The sequence below is a fragment of the Pongo pygmaeus genome, chromosome 8, assembly GCF_028885625.2.
Source record: "Pongo pygmaeus isolate AG05252 chromosome 8, NHGRI_mPonPyg2-v2.0_pri, whole genome shotgun sequence".
Taxonomy (NCBI): domain Eukaryota; kingdom Metazoa; phylum Chordata; class Mammalia; order Primates; family Hominidae; genus Pongo; species Pongo pygmaeus.
The window spans coordinates 55555762-55581941 of record NC_072381.2 but is presented as its reverse complement, the minus strand read 5'-3'; the positions used below and the strand labels follow the sequence as shown (position 1 = coordinate 55581941).

The 26180-nt window shown below is 39.7% G+C and overlaps 1 protein-coding gene and 1 non-coding gene across 9 annotated transcripts in view; both read left to right on the top strand.

Annotated features, from left to right (window-relative positions):
* BMPR1A (bone morphogenetic protein receptor type 1A) overlaps positions 1–26180 on the top strand; it is a 168641-nt gene that overhangs the window by 119063 nt on the left and 23398 nt on the right. For all 8 annotated transcript variants that reach the window (XM_054503873.2, XM_063669878.1, XM_063669879.1 and 5 more), the window contains 5 exons: positions 572–789; positions 14773–14935; positions 16832–16934; positions 24539–24635; positions 24775–24874. In XM_054503873.2, the coding sequence (XP_054359848.1) occupies positions 723–789; positions 14773–14935; positions 16832–16934; positions 24539–24635; positions 24775–24874 (530 nt within the window). In that variant the 5' untranslated portion in view covers positions 572–722. The remainder of the gene's footprint in view (positions 1–571; positions 790–14772; positions 14936–16831; positions 16935–24538; positions 24636–24774; positions 24875–26180) is intronic.
* Positions 14287–14450, top strand: LOC129007038 (U1 spliceosomal RNA). The gene has a single exon (XR_008492215.1). It is a non-coding gene; the product is annotated as a U1 spliceosomal RNA (small nuclear RNA).

Below are 26180 nucleotides of genomic sequence, written 5' to 3'. Positions count from 1 at the left end.
CAGTGAGTCGAGATGGCGCCATTGCACTCCAGCCTGGGCGACAAGAGCAAAACTCTGTCTCAAATAAAATAAAATAAAATAAAATAAAATGAATTAATATGTGTAATTTTCTAGGTCGTCTTCCTCTTCTATCTATAGAATAAATTATTTATTAGAAAGACTTAGGGTGTTTTCATTATATCTACTAGAATTTGCAAGAATGTTGATGGTTACCCTTATGTTTTAAATTTAACTTTTCCTGTTTAAGTCTTAATATAGTTGGGAATTTTCATGTTATTAATAAAATAATTACTTTAGAACAGCCAGAAAAGACTATTGAGATTGTTTAATATACTTCCCTTGTTGTACATATGGCTAATCTGAGGTCAGGAGAGGTTGTAACCTTTTACTAAATTATTTGAAGTTTGAAATTATAGTGCCAAAAAAAAAAAAAAAGCAAGGATAGCTTTAATCTTTTAAAATGTATTTCATTGTTTAAAGGTGTGTTTGGGCATTTGTTTCCCTTTTAGTTTTTGAAAAATTTCCAAAATTCAGCTGTATTCCTTACCTTTTAAATATTTTTGTCTTTCAGGAGTCGTAAGAAAGCAGTGGGAGTGAAGTCATTGTCAAGTGCTTGTGATCTTTTACAAGAAAATCTCACTGAACGATAGTCATTTAAATTGGTGAAGTAGCAAGACCAATTATTAAAGGTGACAGTACACAGGAAACATTACAATTGAACAATGACTCAGCTATACATTTACATCAGATTATTGGGAGCCTATTTGTTCATCATTTCTCGTGTCCAAGGTAAATCAGTGTTCATTTTAGTAATGTATGTGTGTTATATAAAAAGTACTATTTCTTGCTTCTGTTCTTTCAACTCATCCCTGTTTGAATAGTTAGGCCCAGACTACTAGGGCAGCTTTTAGGAAAGAAGCAAAGATGAAACACGTGCCAAATAATGTTTTAACTTGGCTGTGATGGAAACATTTTCAAGTATTTTTGAAATCTCAGTCTCTCTGAGTCTATCTTCTTCACAACATAGGCGTGATGATACACAGCATTAGGTCTTGTGAGGATTAAATGAGATAAAGTATGTAAAGCCACCTCAGTTAGTAGCTGAAAGACAGGGTAATAGGTAGTCCAGGCTGAGCTTCAAAATTCCTCTCTCCTTTAAAATACAATAAGGAGCAAGTGTAAATAATAATTGAAAAATCATTTTATTGGCCAGGCACAGTGGCTCACACCTGTAATCCCAGCACTTTGGGAGGCCGAGGTGGGCGGATCACAAGGTCAGGAGTTCAAGACCAGCCTGGGCAACATGGCAAAACCTCATCTTTACCAAAAAATACAAAAATTAGCCAGGTGTGATGACGGGGACCTGTAATCCCAGCTACTCGGGAGGCTGAGGCAGGAGAATCACTTGAACCCTGGGAGGTGGAAGCTGCAGTGAGCTGAGATCACACCACTGCACTCTAGCCTGGGCGACAGAGCAAGACTGTGTCCCCGCCCCCACCAAAAAATTTCATTTTATTGTTGTTAAAAGACTTTAGAAAGATAACTGGCACTTGTCTGTGCTGAATACTAAAATTTCTTCATAGAGCACTGACAGTTTGTTTATGACCAATAATGTAATTTTGCTACTATGTGTTCACAGCTTAGAACTCCCAAACAGGAAGTTATTGTGATGACTCTTAGGACCAGATGGCCTGTATTTGCACATAAGCTTTTTCCTGTATGGTTTAAGTAGGATAATATTTTAAGCTGAAAAGACAGTACTGTTTTGCAAGAGGATTTTAGATAAAACTTACTGGATGTCTTCGTTCTCAAGTTTTTTACTTCACAGGTTGCTTTTTCCTAATGTTTTTTTTCACAGTGATCTGGATTAATATCTGCTGTTAAGAAGAAACATGATTAACACCATAAAGCTTTTGATATTTTCATCTTTTTTTTTTGTTTTTTGAGACAGAGTCTCACTCTGTCGCCCAGGCTGGAGTGCAGTGGTGCCATCTCAGCTCACTGCAAGCTCTGCCTCCAGGGTTCACGCCATTCTCCTGCCTCAGCCTCCCGAGTAGCTGGGACTACAGGTGCCCACCATCACGCCCAGCTAATTTTTTGTATTTGTAGTAGAGACGGGGTTTCACCATGTTAGCCAGGATGGTCTCGATCTCCTGACCTTGTGATCCACCTGCCTCAGCCTTCCAAAGTCCTGGGATTACAGGCGTGAGCCACTGTGCCCGGCTGATATTTTCATCTTAAAGCACAAACATAGAATGAAATCTATAGCTTCTTTTTATTTTGCCTTAGTATTAAAACAATATCCTTAGTATTACAACAATATCCTTAGTATTACCATGCTCAGAATACAGAGCCTTCAGCAAAAGCCGCTTTTACTTGTGAAACACCGAATTATTTAGTACAATACCTTTACTTCAATATCCGTTACATGCCTTGTTGATCAGCATCAACCAAAGCTGCTATAGTTTTGAAGATGAGTTAAATTCATAGTAATATTATATTTGCTACCTCACTTCCAAGTAATCTCCATTTTGGCATAAATTTTTTAAAAATCTATTTAGGTCACACATAGGCAATATGATACAAAATTCTCAGTCCTTGCCCCAATTCGCATTGTTCTATAATAAACTTTTATTAGATGGAATAAGTTGGTAATTAGTTACTATGTAAAAGCAAAAGATCTTATTAAGAATTACATTTCTCTGATAAAGAGCGAAATTTGTTACATTTCCTTTCAAAAAAATTATTTTGATAGTTGCTTCAAATAACATACAAATGTTTGCTCTTAAAGCTAAAACCAATGTAGAAAAGTTATTTCTTAGAAATCATTAGGAAGGATTGTAGAATGGTATTAATGGAAATAACTTTAGACTTTAGCTCTAGCTTTATCTTGTTTTGAATTATGTCTCAGGAAAATAAACTTATCTGTACTTTGGTTTCCTTGATGTAAAATAGAAATAATAATGCTTATCCTAGATATAAACAAGAATGTTTTGACCATCAACTGTTAGGGTATGGATTTAAGTGCTTTACATTGAGATAAAGTTACTTAGGTTTGAATAGAAAAATGAGTCATCTGATATTAACAGCTGATAGATACTTAGTTCTTATTTTTTAAGACTTGGTCACAAATTTTACAACAAGATATATTAATATTGGATAGATATGTAGTCCCTTTTTTGGATTTTGTCACAAATTTCAGAAATGGATTTTAGTTTTAAGTAACTAATAATGACTTCAATAGAGATTTATTTTTAACATAGGTGGTAGATGTTTGCTGTACATTCAGTTATTGAGTAGTGTCAAGGCTGACATGTCTGTAATTTTCTTGACATTTCCCTTGTGGTTCCCAAGTGGCTATTATTATCTGCATTTGAGGCAGGTAAAACGGGGAAAGGGTCAGCACTGGCCTCAACTAGACCTGATACCAGGAAAGCAAAAGTGTCACAGATTTTATCTTAAGTCTTAATCGTTCCTAATAGCAAGAGCTACTGGAAAACAGCGAAACAGGATTGTCACAATTGGCTTAATCTATATCCATTGCCTAGGGCTGGATGTGTTGTTCCCCCAAACAAAATCAGAGTTTGGTTAGCTGGGAAAAGGGGGAAAATAGGTATCAATTGGACAACTAAAAGGATCTGGGAGAGATTTAATTTTTTCCATCAATTAGAATGTTTTCCTCTACAAATAATTTAAAAAAAAATTAAAAGAGCTTAAACATGACATTTTGGGCTAGGTGATTTTTATTTTTTTTAAAAAAGCTTGAACAATAAGGAGAATGTAGTAACACACAAGAAGTCTGTATATAAGGGGACTGTAGTTGGTTATGTGGCTCATCAAGACCCAAGTTCTTTGTCTTTTCAACTGTGCCATCTCTAAATGTCAGATTAGCCACAGTGTCACGGTGTGGCTGCTGAGAGACTAGACATCACATGCAGATGAGATAAGCTTGAGTTGACAATGCTCAGTTAAAGAAGAGGGAAATCTGTTTGTGTCTCTTTTTAATTGATAAATCTTTCCCCATTCACTCACTTCCTCTCCCCAACAGACTTCCTTCTAATCTTAGTGGCCAAAATTCATTATATGCTCTTGTGTTAAATCACTGGCAAGGGGAATGGAACTAAAATTGTTGGATTAGACCAACAATTATCTCTGCTGAGAGTAGAGGGCGGTGCTTCCCTGAATCACATGGAGGAGGGGCAGACCCTTAATGTGTGTGTACATGTGCACATGCCTGTTGCCAGCAAGGGAAGGAGGAGAAGAATAAGAGTATCTGTTGCTGGGTACCACATTTGTCGACCTGACGTCATACATATGCTAAAATGCTCATGTTGCTACGAAATTGTCAGTTCCTTTTCAAAGTGTTCTGTACCCAGAGTTGCATCCATTTAGTACACGCAGCTACTAATCCAGGACTTCTGGCTGGTGCGAAGCCCTCTCCTTCGGGTCCAGGTGCCTCTTCATGGTCCAGCAGTGTGTGGCTAAAAGCAATTATCAGTGCACAGTATACCCAGTATCCAGTGATAAAGATGAAGTGGGATAAGTGCTATATAAAACTTCCATTCAGAGGAAGAAAAATTGGAAACAACCTCAGTATTCACTGCTCCATAGCATGTAGATTAATGATGCTTAACCTGTTTGTCAGCCTCCAGTTTTATTTTCTGGGAGGATTTGCCTTGTCTCTGGTGTTCCTTGGCTAGTGTTTCTGCCTTCATGGTCACATCTGAGATGGAATTAGTGGAGGGTGATCTTTGTGGAGACTGAACAGTTTTAGCGGCCTGCTTTCTGTTAGTGTGGAGGTCTGATTACTGGAAATTGTCCTATGGATTGAAAACTCACAGCCTGACTGAGTCAGCCTGGGATATCTTTGGCAGTACAGTTCCTGTAAAGTTGTAGTAGTCCTACATTCTGTTTGCTCTGGTCTCTTTGGTTTCATTCCATTAAACACAGTTAAATATCTTGTCTAGATGTGTGTTCTGAGAATTTCTGACCTAGACTGGCCTCTGCTTTGCCCGTTCTCCTGGCCTTTGGTTTAATGACCTCTGCTCTGGGCACTCTGCTCCTTTCCCATGCTAGAAAATGACCTGCTTTATTTGGTATCATAGCACTTACCTATGAATAAATATTAAAATAGTACCAAATGTCAGTATTTATTCATCTTAATTGTCTTTCTCTGTCCAAGACTGTAAGCTTTAATAGATATGGGACTTTGTTTTGTTTACTCTTTTAGTCACCCAGGGCTTAAAACAGTGGCTACCACTGTGTAGTTACTCAGTACATTTTGGTTTAATGGATGAATACAGTTAAAGTGAAAAAAGCAAGTTGCAAAACTGCTTTCTTAGCCGTATATTTTTACACTGACCAACCCAGTAGCAACAAGCACCTGTAACAACCCAATTATAGTATCTGATTATCTTTTTTCACTAAGGATCTAGAACTCCTTGGAGAAATCACTGAGTTTAAGTTTGGCAGGGAAAGAGCAAGGTGATCTTGGTATCTTGGCCAGAAAGCAAGGAAAAGTTCAAAGGATTCAGTGACCGGTTTGAATTGAATGCTAATTATAGTGGATTCAAACAAATCAAATATGTTTAAATCCATGTGTTTGTAATAACACTTAAGAAAAAAACTAGTTAGGGCTGGGGGCTGTGACTTACACCTGTACATACCAACACTTGGGAGGCCAAGACAGGAGGATCACTTGAGCCTCAAGAGTTTGAGAACATCCACGGCTAAACTGAGAGTCCCTTTAAAAAAAAAAAAAAAAAAGAGTTTGAGACGAGCCTGGACAACATAGAGCTGGTCTCTATAAAAAAAAATTTTTAATTAACTGGGTGTGGTGGCGTGTGCCTGTATTCCTGGCTGAGGTAGGCGGGAGAAGTACTTGAGCCCGGGAGCTTGAGGCTGCAGTGAGCCAGTGATCACGCCACTGCACTCTAATCTGGGCAGCAGAGCAAGACTCTGTCTCAAAAAAAGAAAACAAAACTAGTTGGTTACTGTTAAAAGATGCTAATGAAGTCATTAATTTTGAAAACTGGTAAATAGAGGGGGAAATCAAGCATTAATCTTGCCTTTCTAACATGAACTGTGCCACCTGTATCCAATTAGTAGGTGAGGGAAAGCATCTCACAGATGTATTCCAAGTCATAAAAAAGAGAAATGCTAGGATTAGATACATTATTTTTATACTATGCTGATTGAATTAGTGAATCTAGACCTTAAAAACAGAGATAAGCAGGCATTTGGTTCCCTCCTGCCCACAACATACAGAGCAGCTGCATTTCAGCACTCAGTAGACACATGTGACTTGTGGCTACCATATTGGACAGCACAGCTCTGGAGCTAATTACCATTTACAAAATCCATAGAGAACAAGAGGACATGTTACATGATGCCAGGAGGATGTGATCAGAAATTCCAGACTGTGGTAAATACTATACTAGTAAATACCGGACAAGTTACCCAATGTCTTCAAGTAAATCTCGAGGACAGGAAGAGGAAGAAGAAACTGGTAGATTAAGAGACTTGGAGACAACCAGCTGTGTTGTGTGAACCTTATTTGGATCCTGATTCAAGGAAACTACTAAAGTAATTTGTAATATTTATGATACAATTGGAAATTAGAAAGCAATTTATAACATTTATAATATAATTGGAAATTTGAACATTGCCTTGATGTTTGATGATATTGGTAAGGATAAGGAATTACTGTTAATTTTTTTAGGTGTGATAATTGTGTTTTTTTTTTAAGTTCTTTTAGAGATACACATTGAAATATTTACAGATAAATGGACCTATCTGGTATTAGCTTCATAATTATATGAAAGGGGGAGGGAGTGAAACAAGAAGGGCCATGAATTCATCATTATAAAAGCTGGGCTGTATGGGTATGTGTGGGTTCATTGTACAGTTTTCTCTACTTTTATAAAAGGTTTCTGGCCGGGTGCAGTGGCTCAGGAGTTCGAGACCAGCCTGGCCAACATGGTGAAACCCTGTCTCTACTAAAAATAGAAAAATTAGCCGGGCATGGTGGCATGTGCCTGTACTCACAGCTACTCGGGAGGCTGAGGTGGGAGGATCACTTGAACCAGGGAGGCAGAGGTTGCAGTGAGCCGAGATTGGGCCACTGAACTCCAGCCTGGGCAACAGAGTGAGACCCTGTCTCAAAAAAGTAAAATAAAAAGTTTTCTGGAAGAATACTTCATTTATAAACATATATATGTAAATGAATAGAAAAAGGACAAGAAGCATATACACCAAACAGGTAATAGTGGTTATGTTTAAGGAGTGGGAGGGGGATTAGATGGGCCCAAAGAGGACTTTTTGGTTTACTTGTGGGGTTCAATTTTTTTTTGGGATGCTATGAGAATACATTATTGTTTTATTTGAGTATTTTAAAAACTACTTTTAGGGGGAAAAAAAAAAAAAAGACCCAACACGGTGGCTCATGTCATGTCTATAATCCCAGCACATTAGGAGGCCGAGACGGGCGGATCACCTGAGGTCGGGAGTTCGAGACTAGCCTGGCCAACATGGAGAAACCCCGTCTCTACTAAAAATATAAAAAATTAGCCAGGTGTGGTGGCAGATGCCTGTAATCCCAGCTACTCAGGAGGCTGAGGCAGGAGAATCGTTTGAACCTGGGAGGCGGAGGTTGCGGTGAGCCGTCACGCCACTGTACTCCAGCCTAGGCAACAAGAGCGAAAACACCATCTCAAAAAACAAAAAAAACCGTCAAAAACTACTTATAGGAAAAATACTTATTTCAAGCATATGCCTAAGTAGAGAGAATAATATAATGAAACTCCATGAACTTGTCACTCAGTTTTGACAGTATCAACTCATGACCGAGGCTATTTCCTCTCTACCCCCATGCACTTCTCCCACACCCACGTCACCCTTGGATTATCATGGGTAATTTTGAAATAATATTTCAGTTAAGTATAAGATACCTTGGCTGGGCGCGGCGGCTCGTGCCTGTAATCACAGCACTTTGGGAGGCTGAGGCAGGCAGATCACTTGAGGTCAGGAGTTCAAGACCAGCCTGCCAGCACTTTGGGAGGCCGAGGTGGGCGGATCATGAGGTCAGGAGATAGAGACCATCCTGGCTAACACAGTGAAAACCCGTCTCTACTACAAATAAAAAAATTAGCCGGGCGTGGTGGCAGGCACCTGTAGTCCCAGCTACTCAGGAGGCTGAGGCAGGAGAATGGCGTGAACCCGTGAGGCGGAGCTTGTAGTGAGCCGAGATCACGCCACTGCACTCTAGCCTGGGCGACAGAGCGAGACTCAGTCTCAAAAAAAAAAAAAAAAAAAAGAGACCAGCCCGGCCAACATGGTGAAACACCATCTCTACTAAAAATACGAAAATTAGCCAGGTGTGGTGGCAGGTGCCTGTATCCCAGCTACTTGGGAGGCTGAGGCAGGATAATTGCTTCAACCCAGGAGGCACAGGTTGCAGTGAGTGGAGATCGTGCCATTGTACTCCAGCCTGGGCAACAGAGTGAGACTCCATCTCAAAACAAAAGCAAAATTCCTCAAAGGCCACATACTCTGATCATAATACAATAAAATAGTTCAACAGTGTAAACTTTGAGCGTATGATTTTTTTTTTCTGTTTGAGACAAGAGTCTTGCTCTGTGGCCCAGGCTGGAGTGCAGTGGCACACTCTCAGCTCACTGCAACCTCCATCTCCTGGGTTCAAGCGATTCTCCTGCCTCAGCCTCCTGAGTAGCTGGGATTACAGGTAGACACCACCACACTCGGCTAATTTTTGTATTTTTAGTAGGGTTTTGCCATGTTGGCCAGGCTGGTTTGAACTCCTGAGCTCAGGTGATCCACCCTCCTCAGCCTCCCAAAGTGCTGGGATTACAGGCCTAAACCACCATTCCCTGCCAACCTGCTGGGTTCTTAAGTGATCATCCCACCTCAGCCACCCAGGTACCTGGAACTACAGGTGTGCTCCACCACACCAAGCTAATTTTTTAAATTTTTTGTAGAGACCAGGTCTCAGCATGTTTCCCAGGCTGGTCTTGAACTCCTGAGCTCAAGCAACCCACCTTCCTGGGCCTCCGTAAGTGCTAGGATTACAGGCATGAGCCACCATGCTTGGCAAACACATAATTTTTTTTCTTTTTTTTGAGATGGAGTCTCACTCTGTTGACCAGGCTGGAGTGCATTGGCTTGATCTTGTCTCACTGCAACCTCCACCTCCCTGGTTCAAGTGATTCCTCTGCCTCAGCCTCCTGAGTAGCTGGATTACAGGCTCACAGCACCATGCCCAGCTAATTTGTTGTATTTTTAGTAGAGACAGAGTTTCACCATGTTGGCCAGACTGGTCTCAAACTCCTGACCTCAGGGAGTCCACCTGCCTCGGCCTCCCAAAGTGCTGGGACTACAGGTGTGAGCCACGGCACCTGGCCAAGCATATGATTTTTAATGCAATAAATATATTCATGTTTCTGGAAGCTTTTTTTTTGCCACTCAGTGACATTATGAATGACACTGCATGTCAGTATGTGTCAGACATGTGTCAGCATGTGTCGGAATGTATCAACCCATTCTTGATAATGGGTTCAGAACCAAGTTTGATTAATGTTAACTGATTAACTGCAGTTTTTATGTTCAACTGAAATACATCTAACTATAATTTTTTATTGGCCTTCCAAAAGTGTCATAAAATAAGCCTAATCATTCACATATTATCCTATCAGATGTGAAAAGCCCATTTCTATGCTTTCTGGCCCTGCCACAAAACCTTTTCTTTTCTTCTCCCTTTGATTTTCCTCCTAGACCAACATAGTATGACAGAACTTTGTTTGGTGATGGAAATTTCTATATCAGTAATTTGCAAACTATAGCCCACAAACTAAATCCAGCGCATTGCTGCATTTTTTGCTGCTCATGAGTGAAGAATGATGTTTTTGCATTTTTAAGTGATTGAAGAAAAATCAAGAGAATATTTCATGACGCTTGAAAATTATATGGAACTCAAATTTTATTATCCATAAGTAATTTTATTGGAACACACCCATGTTCATTTTTTTACATGTTGTCCGGCTGATTTTGCATTGTGTCAGCAGAATTGAATAGTTGTGACAGAGACCTTGGGGCCCACAAAACCAATACCTGTTTTCTATATCTCTGCTGTCTTGTGTGATAGCTACTAGCCAAATGTGGCTTTTGAGCACTTGAGTTGTGACTAGTGTGGGTGAGAAACTGATTTTTAATTTTACTTCATTTTAATTCATCTACATTTTAAGTCACATGTGGCTAGTGGCTACCATATGGGACAGGACAGTTGTAGACATGCCACCTTTTCCCTAGTTCTTGCCTCCTTGTACTTGACTTTCCTCCTGCTGATGTCTTCCTGGTTTCTATTTAATTAATGATGCAGACTGTTGTTACAGAATTCATTAGGCTACCATTGCTGATTATCTCATATGTATAGTGCATCAGTAGCCCGTTGGTCTCACCAACCGTTTGCCATCTGAGTTCTGTTGTAGACATTCTATCTTAAGATTGGGGCAGAGGGCATTTATTTGTTGTAGAAAAAGGAAGCCAATAAATTATTGGGAAAGTATGAAAAACTACTTAGCCAGGAATAAAAATCTAGTAAAATCATTGATGCCAAAAATTGCCGTTGACTACAAGGACCTGTAAATGTGCCTGTGTATAGTCGTGTCTCTTGTAACTTGTTTGTCTCTTTGTATGTATATGTTTTCATCTTTTCCTGAGATGTTATACTTAAACATGTAAGCTATTAAATATTTTGTGTGTGTGTGTTTTGAAACATAACCTATACCCCAGTCCACCCCAGGGCTCGTAGTTTATTCTTTGTAAATACATGGGACTTGTGGGTGGGGAGAGATTGACATGTTCAGAACTGACAGAAGGCCATGTGCCAAGTGAAGTGATGATGGTGAGGCCTGCAGGACCCAGATCCTGTTGGGGCCTGGGAGCACACAGTGGAGGTTGGGTTTTATTCTGAGTGCGTTGTGGAGCCACTGGTTGGTTTTATATAGGAGTGACAGATTTGTGTTTATAAAATGTCTCTGGCTGCTCTGTGGGAAATGGATCGCAGGGACCAAGAGCAGAAGCAGAGCGAACAGTTGGAGACTTCTTACCTTAGTAGAGGCATGATGTGATGGGCCTTGGTGACAGCAGCAGAGTTGGAGAAAAATGAAAACAATGGACATACATTTTGGAGGTTGAGCCTGGTCTTTGGTAAGACCAGGTTTGAGGCAAATCAAGAGTTCATTTAGGACAAGTCAGTCAGGAGATGCCTAAGCAGGTCATGGCTAGAGGGGTACATCCAGGAACCATCAACAGAGTGGGCGCTGTCACCTAGGGAGAGCACAGAGAGGCTCTTTCCTGTTACTTTTCTTTGTATTCAATATCCGCTTGGTGAAATCTTGCAAGTTTTTAAGATGTAGCTTAGATTTCATTACTTTTGACACCTAAGATCAGTTTGAGTTTGACACCTAGGATGAGCCTTTTCCTTTGTTTACATGTAAACACCTCCATATTTTGTCACCTTTTTTTTTTTTTTTTTTTTTGAGATGGAGTTTCGCTCTTGTCGCCCAGGCTGAAGTGCAATGGCTTGATCTCTGTTCACTGCAACCTCCACCTCCCAGGTTCAAGTGATTCTCCTGCCTCAGCCACCCGAATACTGGGATTACGGCGCCTGCCACCACGCCCAGCTAATTTTTTAATATTTTTAGTAGAGATGGGGTTTCACCATGTTGACCAGGCTGGTCTTGAACTCCTGACATCAGGTGATCCGCCCACTTTGGCCTCCCAAAGTGCTGGGATTACAGGCGTGAGCCACCGCGCCTGGCCTTGTATTTTGTCACTTTTCACATTGTATTTATTTGCTTTTGTGTTTATTCCCCCTCTGCTTTCCACCAAGTTTCTCAAGGCCACATATGTGGTTTTGATGCCACATCTTTGCGTTTCTAGCATTTAATACCTTGCCTGCACATAATAGACCCCTAATAAGTATTCTGTTGAATATTTGGCAATAATATAAGCTCCAGATACAACTACTGTAATTGAGTGTTTTGTCTCATAAATTCAAATAGTATTCTAGGAAGTTTCATATGACTTTGAGTTTTTCATGTATCAGTGATCTTTTAGTGTTATGATCTTTGTTATTAGTAACATCTTCATTTGTATACTATTTTACATGCAGTTAAGCACTTTAGTAGATATTCATTTGATCTACCTATAACCTCTTGATTTGAATTAGGCAGGAATTATTATCACCATTTTCCATAGATAGCTGAGGTTCAAAGAGTAACTTATCTGTGCCCATAACTGGGACTTGAACCCTTCACTTCTTGCTGTTATCTCAAGTGGTATTTCTGCCACACTAAACTGCTTTTTCTGTGTCACTAGATTTTTGAAAAATCAATTGCTGTGATATATTATATACTGTTTGTTTTCCAGAGCTGAATTGGTAAGTGTCTTCTGTTAATGTAATAGGATTTTAAAGCTGGTTAGGTGCCCTCACCTGTCCTCTAGCCCTATAGCCTTATAGAGTAAACGAAGCCTGGAAAAGTGACATGGCTTGCCCAAGACCATCCAGCTAGGTAAAGCGGGGTAGGCCCACGGCAAAACAGAATCCCAGTCTCCTCATTTCCTGCTCAGTGGATTTCTTCCCTTCCTGTACCTCCTGCTTCCCCCACCCCATCTTTTACAGTTGATGTTTCTAACATAAATGAGGTCTTTCCGCTTTGTAGCAATCAGATCCAACGGAAGCCTTGACATTATATTACGGAATTTATTTCTGAAAGGAGAGTGGTATGGGGGGCGTGGGGATGAGTAATATATGTATGTACACAAACTTCCAGCTTTTTTTTTTTTTTTTTTTTTTAAGTGTTTTCTCTCCTGGCCGGGCACAGTGGCTCATGCCTGTAATCCCAGCACTTTGGGAGACTGAGGCAAGTGGATCACTTGAGGTCAGGAGTTTGAGACCAGCCTGGCCAACATGGTGAAACCTTGTCTCTACCAACAAAATACAAAAAAATTAGCTAGGCATCGTGTGCGGTGCCTGTAATCCTAGTTACTCGGGAGGCTGAGGCAGGAGAATTGCTTGAACCTGGGAGGCGGAGGTTGCAGTGAGCCGAGATTGCACCAGTGCACTCCAGCCTGGGTGACAGAGTGAGACTCTATCTCAAAAATAAATAAATAAAAATGTTTTCTATACTCATTCAGTAGCAAATTCTTTTACTAAATATTCAGTATAAGAAAGTGGTGGAGGTTATTGGCCAGGCATGGTGGCTCACGCCTATATTCCCAGCACTTTGGGAGGCTGAGGCGGGAGGATCGCTTGAGCCCAGGAGTTCAAGACCAACCTGAGCAGTACAGGGAGACCTTGTCCCTACAAAGAATTCAAAAATTAGCCGGGCATGGTGGCATGTGCCCTTGGTCCCAGCTACTCCAGAGGCTGAGGTGGGAGGATCACTTGAGCCTGGGAGGTTGAGGCTGCAGTGAGCTCTGATCACATCACTGTACTCCAGCCTGGGCAATAGAGTGAGACCATGTCTCAAAAAAAAAAAAAAAAGGTGAAGATTATTAAAACTGAAGGCATGGAATCATCAAAACACTATTTAGCAGCACTTTTTCTGTTACCAGTGTGTGCATATGTGATATTTTTTGTCTTTTCAGTAGTTTATCTCATCAGTATGGTAAATGTAAAATCAAGTCTGTGTTGTGTCTTGAACCACTTATTTAACATTTATAATGAAATGCATATACACTTGTCTGTTTGGTTCCACCTTTCATTCCCTTGAGAGTAACCCACAAAGAATGGCCTAGCTGAGTCAGAGAGAGGAAGTAATTACTAGAACAGTTTTTTTAGTTCTGTTCTGCTTCCAACCTGAAAGATTTAGTACCAAATATGACAGTATCTGTCACTGCAGGCTACTAGACTCTAGTGTAAGAACATAGTTCCATTTCTGTGAGCTAACTGCTGCCCTTCTATAACCTTCAGTTTCTGCCAGCATGGTCTGCATTCAAACCAGTGACCTTGAGGTGAAAGTCTCCAGATAACATAATTGGTCCCCATGATCTCATGATTTCCTTACTTAAGTAATTAAAGGCCAAAGCAAGGTGCTTAGTAATTCCTTTTCCACATAGAGGCACAAATAAAGGAAAGCTGGTCAGAAGTTTTGAACCAAAGAGTTAAAAGAAGAATCATAACTTGTCTCTATTTAATGATTGGAAACTCTCAGACTTCTCTGAAGTCTCTCCGCATTTTGTACCTTTCTTACAAGTGATGATTATATACTTTTACCTGGCAGGGGAGAGACCACGGTCACGAAGGTGGTTTTCCCAGGGCGAGGCTTATTCATTGCACTCGGGATGTGCTGACCCCTGCGATTTCTCCAAATGTGGGAACTCATTTGCATAATTGTGGTAGTGGGGGACTGCATTCATGCTTTTCCCTGGTTAAATTAAAATTTTTTTAACTTATTTTAAAAATATGAAAAACAAGATTTGACTGTATTCTGCCTTGCACCACTCTTGTCTTTCACTAGTGCAAAAATTGTGATATAGCTGTCTTCATATACCCCACAATACCTGGTGCAGTAATTCTGTGCATAATAACTTAATGTCTGTTTGTTGTATGAATAAAATTTATATTTATAAAGAAACATGCTAGCTACAATTATTGTGATAAGAAAGCTTAACTTTTTCTCATTGAAAATTGTCATGAAACAATGAGCTTTTCAGAAATGATTTACTTACAAATTCCATATTTGAATGCAGGACAGAATCTGGACAGTATGCTCCATGGCACTGGGATGAAATCAGACTCCGACCAGAAAAAGTCAGAAAATGGAGTAACCTTAGCACCGGAGGATACCTTGCCTTTTTTAAAGTGCTATTGCTCAGGGCACTGCCCGGATGATGCTATTAATAACACATGCATGTAAGTATTTTATGCAGCCCTTCTTAAGAGTTAGGAGAACAGAGTTGCATTTAGTGCTATTTTAAGAATTATTAAACTTGTCTGAGGTTTTTTTTTCCTTCATATATGGTATCTTTCCAGAAAGCCAAAAAGCCTTTTGTTTTGTATATTAGAACATTACTCCATTAAATGATTGATAGGTGAGTTACTATATTATAGTTATGTTATAATGCAGCTTTTAAAATAAGATCAAAGGGATCTAGTATTTGTTTAACATCTGAGTTTTTAATGATCTTTTAATCTTAAATTTATTGATGCTCATTTTAGAAAACTTAGAGATTACCAAAAAAGAAATCAGAAAACTCACTGACAACCTCCTACTTCTTTTTAATTTAAAAAAAAATTTTTTTTAACTATAGACAGGGTCTTGCTATGTTGCCCATGCTGGTCTCAAACTCCTGGGCTCAAGCAGTCCTTCCACCTCAGCCTCCCAAAGTGCTGAGATTACTAGGGTGAGCTGCCACACCTGGCCTCCTACTTCTTAATTAGTTCAAATATTTTGCAGATGTATATAAATCATATTGTGTTAATTAATTTTATGCTTTTTTCTTACTTGTGAATTTACCAATCCAAATCTGATTTATAAAACTATTTTAATTTTTCTAGTGTATTTCATGTTAACTGCACAACATGTTTATATGTGATCATGTAATTCTAGTCCATATTTGTTGGAAACATTGACATATTGACTTAATAAGACCAAAAAAAATTGCCTGAACAACTCAACCTCATCAGTCCATTAATTGTCTCCTTGTTATAGAGGCAATAATGAATGTCATGTTTTGTACTTTTAATAATTGTATGCTCCCTGAATGGACCAGATAGAAAGCATGAAACTTTACATGTAAACTCTTGCACCTGCATGACGGTCATCGTGTCTTAGGTTTGCTGCTTGTCCCCTGGTGGTGGTGGGCTCTGCATGGCTGACTGTGACTAGTTTTCCATTTATACCTTCCTGGGAGTTTGCCAGCAGGGAACTGCTCTCTGCTATGTCACCAAATAATGTTTTGCTAAACTTCTTGTCTGTAGTACCTGCCTGATATAATGGGCTGTCTGTTAGTAGCTTAGTAACCCAGAGTAAAACTGAATCATCCATTTTAACAGAATTCTGCCCCTCACTTAACATTTTCTCCTAACAGAAAACCAAGAATTCTGCAAAATTCTTCTAAGTAGAAGCAGCACAATTCCTGATATTAACAATAAATAGGAGCACAGAAAAAGCTTTTAGAAATTTCTCCCATACCTGTTGAAGTCTATATGAATATATTAAGGGGAAACTCCAGGATGCTTTCACTAAAATAAGAATTTCATTATATATGTATGTAAATTTATTGAAAATTTATTCAAAAGTCCTCTCCCTGTTTTCCCATCATATTCAGTAAAAGATGCCTTTCAGCCCCTTTTTTTGGTCATTAAGCCTATTTGTATGTTTCAGAGAAGAGTTTGTTTTTATCTATTATCATATACAATATGGAAGTACTGAAAAAATGGGTAAAAAGAGACACAGTTATTTTAAAGTATATTTTCAAAACATGACTTATAAAATTTTATAAATCAGCTTTCTGTGATCACATGACTGTGATTAGCAAAGAAAAGTCACATAACTCCTGTGGGGAGGACTTGTTTAATTGAAATCCTTTTCTGCTTGACAAAGGGTTGTCACTGGCCTTTTATGTCTTAGCTCAGACATAGCTTTTATTTGTCTTAAAACCTCTTTGGTGTTGCCAATAAATCACATGTGAATGCAATTCTAAATCACAAAACAAAGTATTAAAGGCCATCTGTACCTGTTCACATTCAGACTCAAATTTCATTAGTACTTTCTATGTGAATTTGTTTTGTTTTTTTCTGTTTTAGAACTAATGGACATTGCTTTGCCATCATAGAAGAAGATGACCAGGGAGAAACCACATTAGCTTCAGGGTGTATGAAATATGAAGGATCTGATTTTCAGTGCAAAGTAAGATATAATTTGGGACCCATGAGACAAAGAAGGGAGGGGCCATATGAAAGCATCGATTTCCCCCAGGAGAAACGTGCCTGATGTACACATTGCTGTATGTTCACATCAGTAAATATATTGGAGGAATACCTACTGTCTAGATTCTGTCCTGTATTCATATGTAGAATTTATAACTGAATCATTTCTGAGAAGCTAATTGTTTGATTACAATTTCCTTTTTTATTTCCATAGACAGCACCTGGCTCTGTTGCCCAGGCTGGAGTGCAGTGCTGCGATCTCCGCTCACTGCAATCTCAAGCCAGCCTCCTGCGTCAGCCTCCTGAATAGCTGAGACTACAGGTGCATGCCACTATACCTGGCTAATTTTTGTATTTTTTGTAGAGACAAGGTTTTACCATGTTGCCCAGGCTGGTCTCAAACTCCTGGGCTCAAGCAGTCTGCTCGCATCGGCCCGCAAAGTGCTGGGATTACAGGTGTGAGCCACTGTGCCCAGCCTGATTACAATTTTCTTTGTTCTCTACTTGGGAGGCTGAGGCAGAAGAATTGCTTGAGCTGGGGAGGCCAAGGTTGCAGTGAGCCGAGATTGTTCCACAGTACTGCAGTCTGGGCCACAGAGCAAGACCCTGTCTCAAAAAAAAAAAAAAAAAAAAATTCTTTTTTTAAATTTCAACCGTCTTTGGCTACTGATTACAATTTTCAATGAGAAAAAGTTTCTAAACTTTCTTATCACAATAATTGCAGCTAACGTTTCTTTAAAAATAAAAATTTTATTCAAGTAATATAATTATGGTAATTTAAGTTCCAGGTTGTTTTACCTTAAAAAAAGTTTTAAATCATTCTAGGTTGTCATGACTGCAAAAAAATTATATTGTCACACTTATTTGTAGATTATAAAATTTACTGAGAAGACTTTTAAGATAGTGGCAGTAACCTTTGTATCACTCTGAGACAACTTAGAAATGTTAAAGATATACTGCAAACTCTAGGGCAACCACTAAAGTTGAAAAAAAAATGTTAAGGCCTTGTAAGGAGGTGTCAGTGGAGCTGCTTTAAAAGCAGCAGCAAAGGAATCAGGATGGTAATAGTTTATGAGCATCCTGATGGCTCTGGGTTATAAACCTGATCTCTTCAAAATTCTGTATAGTAATTTTGTCCCAGGAGATCCTTCCAGTGTTTCTGAAAACCAGCTCCAGATAGAATTGTTTGTGCATAATTTAAGTCTCAGCTATGTTAGAAAATTGTTCCTATTATTTGGAAATTCTCAGGATGGAGGCCGGGCACGGTGGCTCACGCCTGTAATCCCAGCACTTTGGGAAGCCGAGGTGGGCGGATCATGAGGTCTGGAGTTCAAGACCATCCTGGCTAACATGGTGAAACCCTGTCTGTACTAAAAATACAAAAAATTAGCTGGACGTGGTGGTGGGTGCCTGTCGTCCCAGCTACTCGGGAGGCTGAGGCAGGAGAATGGCGTGAACCCGGGAGGTGGAGCTTGCAGTGAGCTGAGATCGCACCACTGCACTCCAGCCTGGGTGACAGAGCGAGACTCTGTCTCAAAAAAAAAAAAAAAAAAGAAAGAAAAGAAATTCTCAGGATGGATAGAAACCTTAAAGGTTATGTTTCAACCTCTCGGCTAATGTTTGGAATCACCCTCTTTGCAAGTGACTGCAAATCTATCTTCCTTTCTGACTCTTTGGACCATAGAGACCAAACCTAATCTCTCTTTAAGATGACAGCCCTTTACTAAGTAAAAAAAGTGCTTCATCCTACTAGTCTGTCCAGTGAAAATAATTGTTCATAATGACCTCAACTGCTCCTTATATGATCAGCTTCAGAGTTATTCACTCTCCACTTCCTCAGTGTAATATGCAGAATTGAGTGTGGTATGACCAAGGAAAATAGTAGAGAATAAATAGCCCTGTTCCCTTTTTCTAAACACAGTCTCGTGTTAGATGTTTGACAGTCATGCCATATTCTTGAACCATTGAGCCTTCAGTCCGCTGAAATCCCTATGCCACTCACTCATGCTGCTGCTGAGCCACATCTCCCCCACTCTTCATTGGTGCTGTTGGTTTCTTCACATAAATAAGTAGATGGGAATGGAATGAGGTTTTCCTGTACAGTTGTTACATACTTGTCTTTATGAATTTTATCGTATAAGCATTGATCCTTTGCTCTAATTTGTTGGGATTTAAAGGATGCTAATTTAGTTGTTTCTTCCAGTTTTACGCTATTTGCATATTTATCAATCACACATACTATACATTTTTTAATCACTTAAAAAATTGAAGAAAGAGCTATGGTTAGGATATTAAGCCCAGCAGTAATAACCAGTGTTCAACAGGCCCCTAGAATAGGCCTGTCCTAAGCTGAATTCACCATTATAAGTTAGTTGTTAAACTTGACAAGCTGTTCAAATCTATATACTATATATGTGAACCTTTGGACAAAGTGCTCTGCTCTCCTGTTTTCTCATCCATGAAAGAATTACTATAAGGATCAGATGATATACATGTGAATAGTTTAGCACAATTGGCACATAGTAAGGGCTTAATAGATGTTAGCTTTGACCATATTGATTCTTTAATAGAGCAGTCTTCATGCTGTTACCCATATCCCTGGGTACACTCAGACTATGTTATACAAGGGTAACGGGCACGTTGATATTTTAAGGGAATCCGTTTTTGGATCCTAAACTTCAGTAGGTCCTGTTGCTGAATATTTCTCTGCCTGAGAACAGAACTTCTCAAGCAGTTCTCTTTCCCTTAGTCACTTTTCATAGTCAACCCCTCCTAGTTTACAAATAGAAGGCCTGAGGTGTAAAACTTCAAGTTTCCAAACGGTGTTGCAATTCAAAGTAAAGGCATCAGTGTAGGCTATGTCGGGATATCAAATAAGTGTTTACATGACAGATGGTTTTCAATTGTTTGCTTTCAACCAAGTTGCTGGATCATTGAAAATAATTTTTGATGATAGGATCTTTATGGCACTTTTAGCATATGCTTTGGAAGGACTTTAAACAATTATGGGCTGGTCGTGGTGGCGCAGTAGCCCAAGCCTGTAATCCCAGCACTTTGGGAGGCCGAGGCGAGCAGATCATCTGAGGTCGGGACGTAGGGACCAGCCTGATCAACATGGCGACACCCCGTCTCTACTGATAATACAAAACTTAGTCGGGCGTGGTGGTGCGTGCCTTTAATCCCAGCTACTTGGGAGGCTGAGACAGGAGAATTGCTTGAACACAGGAGGTGGAGGTTGCAGTGAGCCAAAATCATGCCATTGCACTCCAGCCTAGGCAACAAGAGCGAAATTCCATCCAAAAAAAAAAAAAATTATGGTACAGTGGTATAACAATCTCTTTCCGTGATCATCATCTTGCTTATGTGAATAAATTGTCTTGATGATGACAAAAGGAAAAATAAGAATAAGAGTAATGATGAATCTTCTCACTCTAGCAGTAATTTTTATCCATGAATTTGTGAACTGATTTGTTTTAAAAGTCCCATCCATATCATTAAGAAATGTCTGGCCAGGTGCAGTGGCTCATGCCTGTAATCCCAGCACTTTTGGAGGCCGAGGCGGGCAGATCGCTTGAGCTCACAAGTCTGAGACCAGCCTGGGCAACATGGCAGAACCCCATCTCTACAAAAATTAGCTGGGCCTGGTGGCTCATGCCTGTAATTCTAGCACTTTGGGAGGCCAAGGCAGGCAGATCACCTGAGGTCAGGAGTTTCAGACTAGCCTGGCCAACATGGTTAAACCCCATCTCTACTAAAAATACAAAAATTAGCCGGGCGTGGTGGCACACTCCTGTAATCCCAGCTACTTGGGAGGCTGAGGCAGGAGAATTGTTTGAACCCAGGAGTTGGAGGTTGCAGTGAGCCGAGATAGCACCACTGCACTCTAGCTTGGGTAACAGAGTGAGACTCCGTCTCAAAAAAAAAACAAAAAAAACAAAAAACAAAAAACTGAGGTGGGAGGATGACTTGAGCCTGGGAGGCAGAGGTTGTAGTGAGCTGAGATCATGCAACTCCACTCTAGTGTGCAGAGTGATAGCCAGATCTTGTATCATAAAGAAAAAGAAAAAATGCCCTTTCCAATAACATTTTCTTAAGTTTGTATTTAATAAAGATTGTAACATATATATTGTTTTGATCAATTTTATGCTAATAATGATTATGATAAACTAGAATAATTTTCTAAGACTTAAAGACATACAGTTATAGGAAATAAAAGAATTTTTATGTACTTATCTTTGATGTGGACAGTTATATATTACTTTAGGACATAATTATCATGGGAGATATTGAAAGGAAATAAGAGTTCAAGGAGAAATAAGAGTTCTAGTGTAAAATTTCTCATTGCTAAAAGAAGCATTTGTTCATTTATTCTTTAAAATGATGATAATGGGTATCAAATTGCAATGCTATTTAGATTCTACTGAATGCATTAAAAAATGGTGTAACACTTCTATTTCAAAATGAGGTAACAATTCTATGTCAAAGTGTCATTATGTACAGTAAGCCAGAAATTATTAATATATTGCAGCCATTTAAATTTATGGTGAAAATTGTTAAGTGTCACCTGAAAAATACGTGAAGGATACGTTGCTTTTAAGAATTGGGTTACGCCAGCAAAAATTTTGACCAGCACTTATCTAACTTTCTGTATTTCTTGGTAAACGTCACCCAAGCACAGCACTCACCCAGCACAGCTCTGTCATGCTCATCCTAACCCTTTCTCCAGTGTCTTCACGCACTGCCAGGTGTGGCGCAGAACAGATGTGAGTGCCTCTCACCAGGTCTTGCGTTCTTCCACTCCCCAGGCTGCATTGGTAAATTGTGCTTATTCTGTTTCCTCCTATAGGACAAATTATTTTTCAGAAACCTCGCTGCCATTCCTTGTAACTTGGCTTCAGTTCCTTCCTCATATACCGTCTCCAGCCCGAGCACACTGAATAAGTTTAAGTCAGAATCACTTACTTCATAAGTGCCAAATAAATTTGTTTCCCACAAAAATTCATATTCCCCACATAAATCTAGAAATACAAAATTGACTTGGGCAGAGGGTACGGGTGGAGAGTGCAGGAAAAGGAAAGGCTGTGTCACCCAAATTCATAATCTCGACAAACCCAATTTTTGCCTACCTAGATACATAGTTAACCTGAGTAAGATAGACGTGAGATGAGTCAGGTGTTGCTTATTCTTAGTGAAGCCACACTGGGTCTTTAGGGGCTTACAAGTTTTTTGGCTTAGTCTAGAATCTCATCTGGGATTCATGTCAAGCAAGAGGAAGGGAAGTTAATTTATTGAATATTTGTTATATGTGTATAGTATCCTGGGGATTCAGTATATTCTACCTTGTTTCCCCCCAACTACTCTATAGAGCAGATTTTTTTAAAGACAGGGTATTGCTCCATCACCCAGGCTGGAGTGCAGTGGCGCAATCACAACTCACTGCAGCCTCAACCTCCTGGGCTCAAGTGATCCTCCCACCTCAGCCTCCTGAGTAGCTGGGACCACAGGCGTGCACCACCACACCTGGCTGATTTAAAAACTTTTTTAGAGATGGGGTCTCACTGTGTTGCCCAGCCTGGTCTCAAACTCCTCCGCTCAAGCCATTCTGCCACTTCAGCTTCCCAAAGTGCTAGGATTATAGGTGTGAGCCACTGTGCCCAGCTCATCTTTTTTTAACCTGTATTTTTTAGCACACTAAAGCCCAGAGATAAATTACTTGCTCAAGGTTACAAAGTGAACAACTGGCAAAGCTAGGATTCAAACTGTTTGATTCCAAAACCCTTGTATTTTCTGTAATACTATGCTCCTTAATCTGTTGGCAGAGTCTATTTTTGGCTTCTTTTTAAAAATTATTATTATTTTTAGAGATAGGGTCTTACTACATTGCCCAGGCTGGACTTGAACTCCTAGGTTCAAGTGATCCTCATGCCTCAGCCTCCCAAGTAGCTGGGATTGTAGGCACACACCACCACACCCAGCTTAAAGTCTACTTTCTTTCCCTTTTAAAGAAAAGGGACATATATAACACATATATATATAACATATATATAAACATATATACATGTTTATATAAAAATGTTTATATAAGAATATAACATTCCGTTATCTATCGTAGTTTCCAACACTCCATCTTTCTAAAGTCTTTAAATTACACCTGTCTTTCAGCCATCTCTCTTACAAGGGCTTTCATCTTCCTGGGATATAATTCACCTAGGTTAGAATATAGGAACTCATAAAGAATACAAACGCATCGTAAGATCTCTTCGTACATTTGGGATGTCGTTTCCCACTTAGTAGTGTTTGAGCTACCTTCGTCATCCCTGTCAGCATCCTTCATAGAGAAGAAGAAACAAGACAGGAGTTGAAGAATTGTTCGTTTTTGTCCTTATCATCCACTGTCATGTCAGCAGTACATCTGTTGCTTGGAGAAACCCCATGCTGCCAAAGAAACCCTTTCTTGGTTTTTCTTTGCGCTTTTCTCTTCTGCAAGGCCAAGCTCATTTTAGCTTTCCTGGAACCCTTTTTGGATGCTTGGCACTTCTTTCATTCATCATTAGTTACATGATTTTCATTTCCTCCTCCATGTGTTTTCTCTGAATCTGGGATTATTTCAGACTCTCCAGTTTAACCCTAACTTTTTTCTCTCTCTCCTTATGATCATTTAAAAGTAAAAATTGTTTAAAAGTTATTAATAAAACTTCATTTAAAATATAAAATATGTATTTGGAGATTTCCAAATGCTCTTGACCATCTTCCCAACAGAATGTGAAGTCATGGGCTCATGTTTACCTTTTTAAAGTCATAGCTGATTATACTGAGGCTTTTCCTTAATTTCTGCTTACATTCTTGTTACTTGTGTAGTGACAGACAGTTTCTTTGCTATTCACATGTTGGTCAGAATGGCAGTTCTCCCCAGGCTGTGCAGAAATGGCAGCATTCAACTTGTCAGATATTGTGTTGTTAATCCAATAAAACATCACATGCAAGTGCTGCTGTCCTTCCAGTGACTGTGTCCTTCTCTGTGCTAGCTTTCTGCTCTCTTAGGGACAGTCTCCTCGCTGGCTGGTGGTCTGTAATCAGCTCTCCGGAATGCTTTCTGTAGTTTGTCCTTCCCTCACCACGGATGCTCAACTTGCCTCCGCATCAGGCTCATGACTTCCGACGTGGCTGGGATAGGCAGGGTCTGCAGCGGCCTCTGCATGCTCAGCTGCCTTGCTAACCAGCCTTTTCTTTGGGCTACGACACCCTCCACTTTTTAGTCTGATCTTAAATCTCATCCACATCTCAGTACCACAGTGAGATTATATGTACCAGACCAGTTTATGATTGTAGTCACCTAAGTTCGGGTTTGGTGTTCTAATCTAGTGTCTAACACACCATCCACATAGATATGTTCTTAAGAAAAGCCATTTTGCAGTCTTCACTATTTCAGCACAAATTTTAATCTTTCAGTAATCTGTTTTTACATATAAAATTTGCAGGCCCCTTTCACTCACTGAATTAGAAATTGTATTTTATGAATACTAAAAAGACATATCAGTTTAAAATACCAAACCATTTCTAATTTTATCATTACTCTTCTTTTAGGATTCTCCAAAAGCCCAGCTACGCCGGACAATAGAATGTTGTCGGACCAATTTATGTAACCAGTATTTGCAACCCACACTGCCCCCTGTTGTCATAGGTAGGTTAGCCGAGAAAAGTCGGAGCATGCTTCTCAAATATCTTCTCTGGTTTTACAGTAACCAGGCTACCTAGAATTGAACACTTCAGATTATTTTTTCATTTCAATTGTTTATTTCATTGTTTACTTTTATTGTCAGGTCCGTTTTTTGATGGCAGCATTCGATGGCTGGTTTTGCTCATTTCTATGGCTGTCTGCATAATTGCTATGATCATCTTCTCCAGCTGCTTTTGTTACAAGTAAGAAGATATTTATTTTGAAGCAAAATATTTTATCAAATATTAGATATCAACCGCTGTTTGTAAAGCCAGTTGCAGAAACCATTAACCTGTGTTCTCTGGTTGTATATCTCCTTTATGTAACTAGACTATAGTTCTCTTAAGGGAAAAGGACCTTACTACCAATTAATTAATTGGGCACAATTTCATACTTCTTGTATGTTCATGAATACTTACGATTTTCTTATTAATGGAATAGTGAGCTTTCTGGTATCTGAATGTTTTCGATCTGTCCCAAGAAACCCACTGCGTTATAATTCTTTTTTTTTTTTGCATTATAATTCTTTAGAAATTTGGAGCTCCAGAATTGTTTGCATGTAGCCATGATTTCAGAAGACAGTTGCCAAAAAAGAAGAGTAATAAGAGACAGTCCCTAATGGATTTAAACTTTAATAATAAAACATTATCATACCAACCTAGATACATTAATGAAACAAGTTAGTAAACCCATAAATAAACAAACCCAAGTACCTACAGCAATTTAGCAATAATAAAGGAAACACTTCAGATTACTGAGGAAAAGACGTTCGCATACCTCCTTGTTTTTATTATAAGTCCTTACGCTCAACAATGGGGTACCACAGTTGAGAAACCGTGTTTTGGGTCTTTCTAGATAATAGACTTGGAATCTTCTGTTAGGGAGGTGATGGGAAAGTCACATGATTATTCAGAGTAGGAGATGGGGTGGAGAGGAGAGCTCCACATCTGAGGTAGCCATCATCCCAGATGGCCCCCAGTGATTCTCACTGCCTGGGGTTCCTCCCCTTGGGGCCAGTCCCCTCCCGTAACACATCAGGGCTGATCTGTGTGACAAATAGGATATGGCAAAAGTGACTTCCAGGTCTACGTTATAAACAGCTTTGCAGCTTTCACCATGGTCTCTGGGATCACTCACTCTGGGGGAAGCCAGGCATCATGCTGTGTGGACACTCAGCTCTGAGAGAGGCCCACACGGGGAGGAACTGAGGCCTCTTGCCAATACCCAGCCTGCAGCCTGTCAGCCTTGGAAGTGAGCTGCCTTGGAAGTGACTGCAAGCTCCTGTCAAGCTTTCAGATGAGTGCAGTCTCAGCTGACATCTGACCCTGAGCTACCCAATCAAGTCACTCCTGAATGCATGATCCACAGAAACAGCGAGATAACAATTGCTGTTTTAAGCCACTCAGTTTGGGAGTGATTTGCTAACACAGTATTGGATAATCCAGTGTCCGACTTTCTGAAAATTGACTTTCAAGCAGTCTTCTTGGTGTTATTGTCACCCTCAACTTT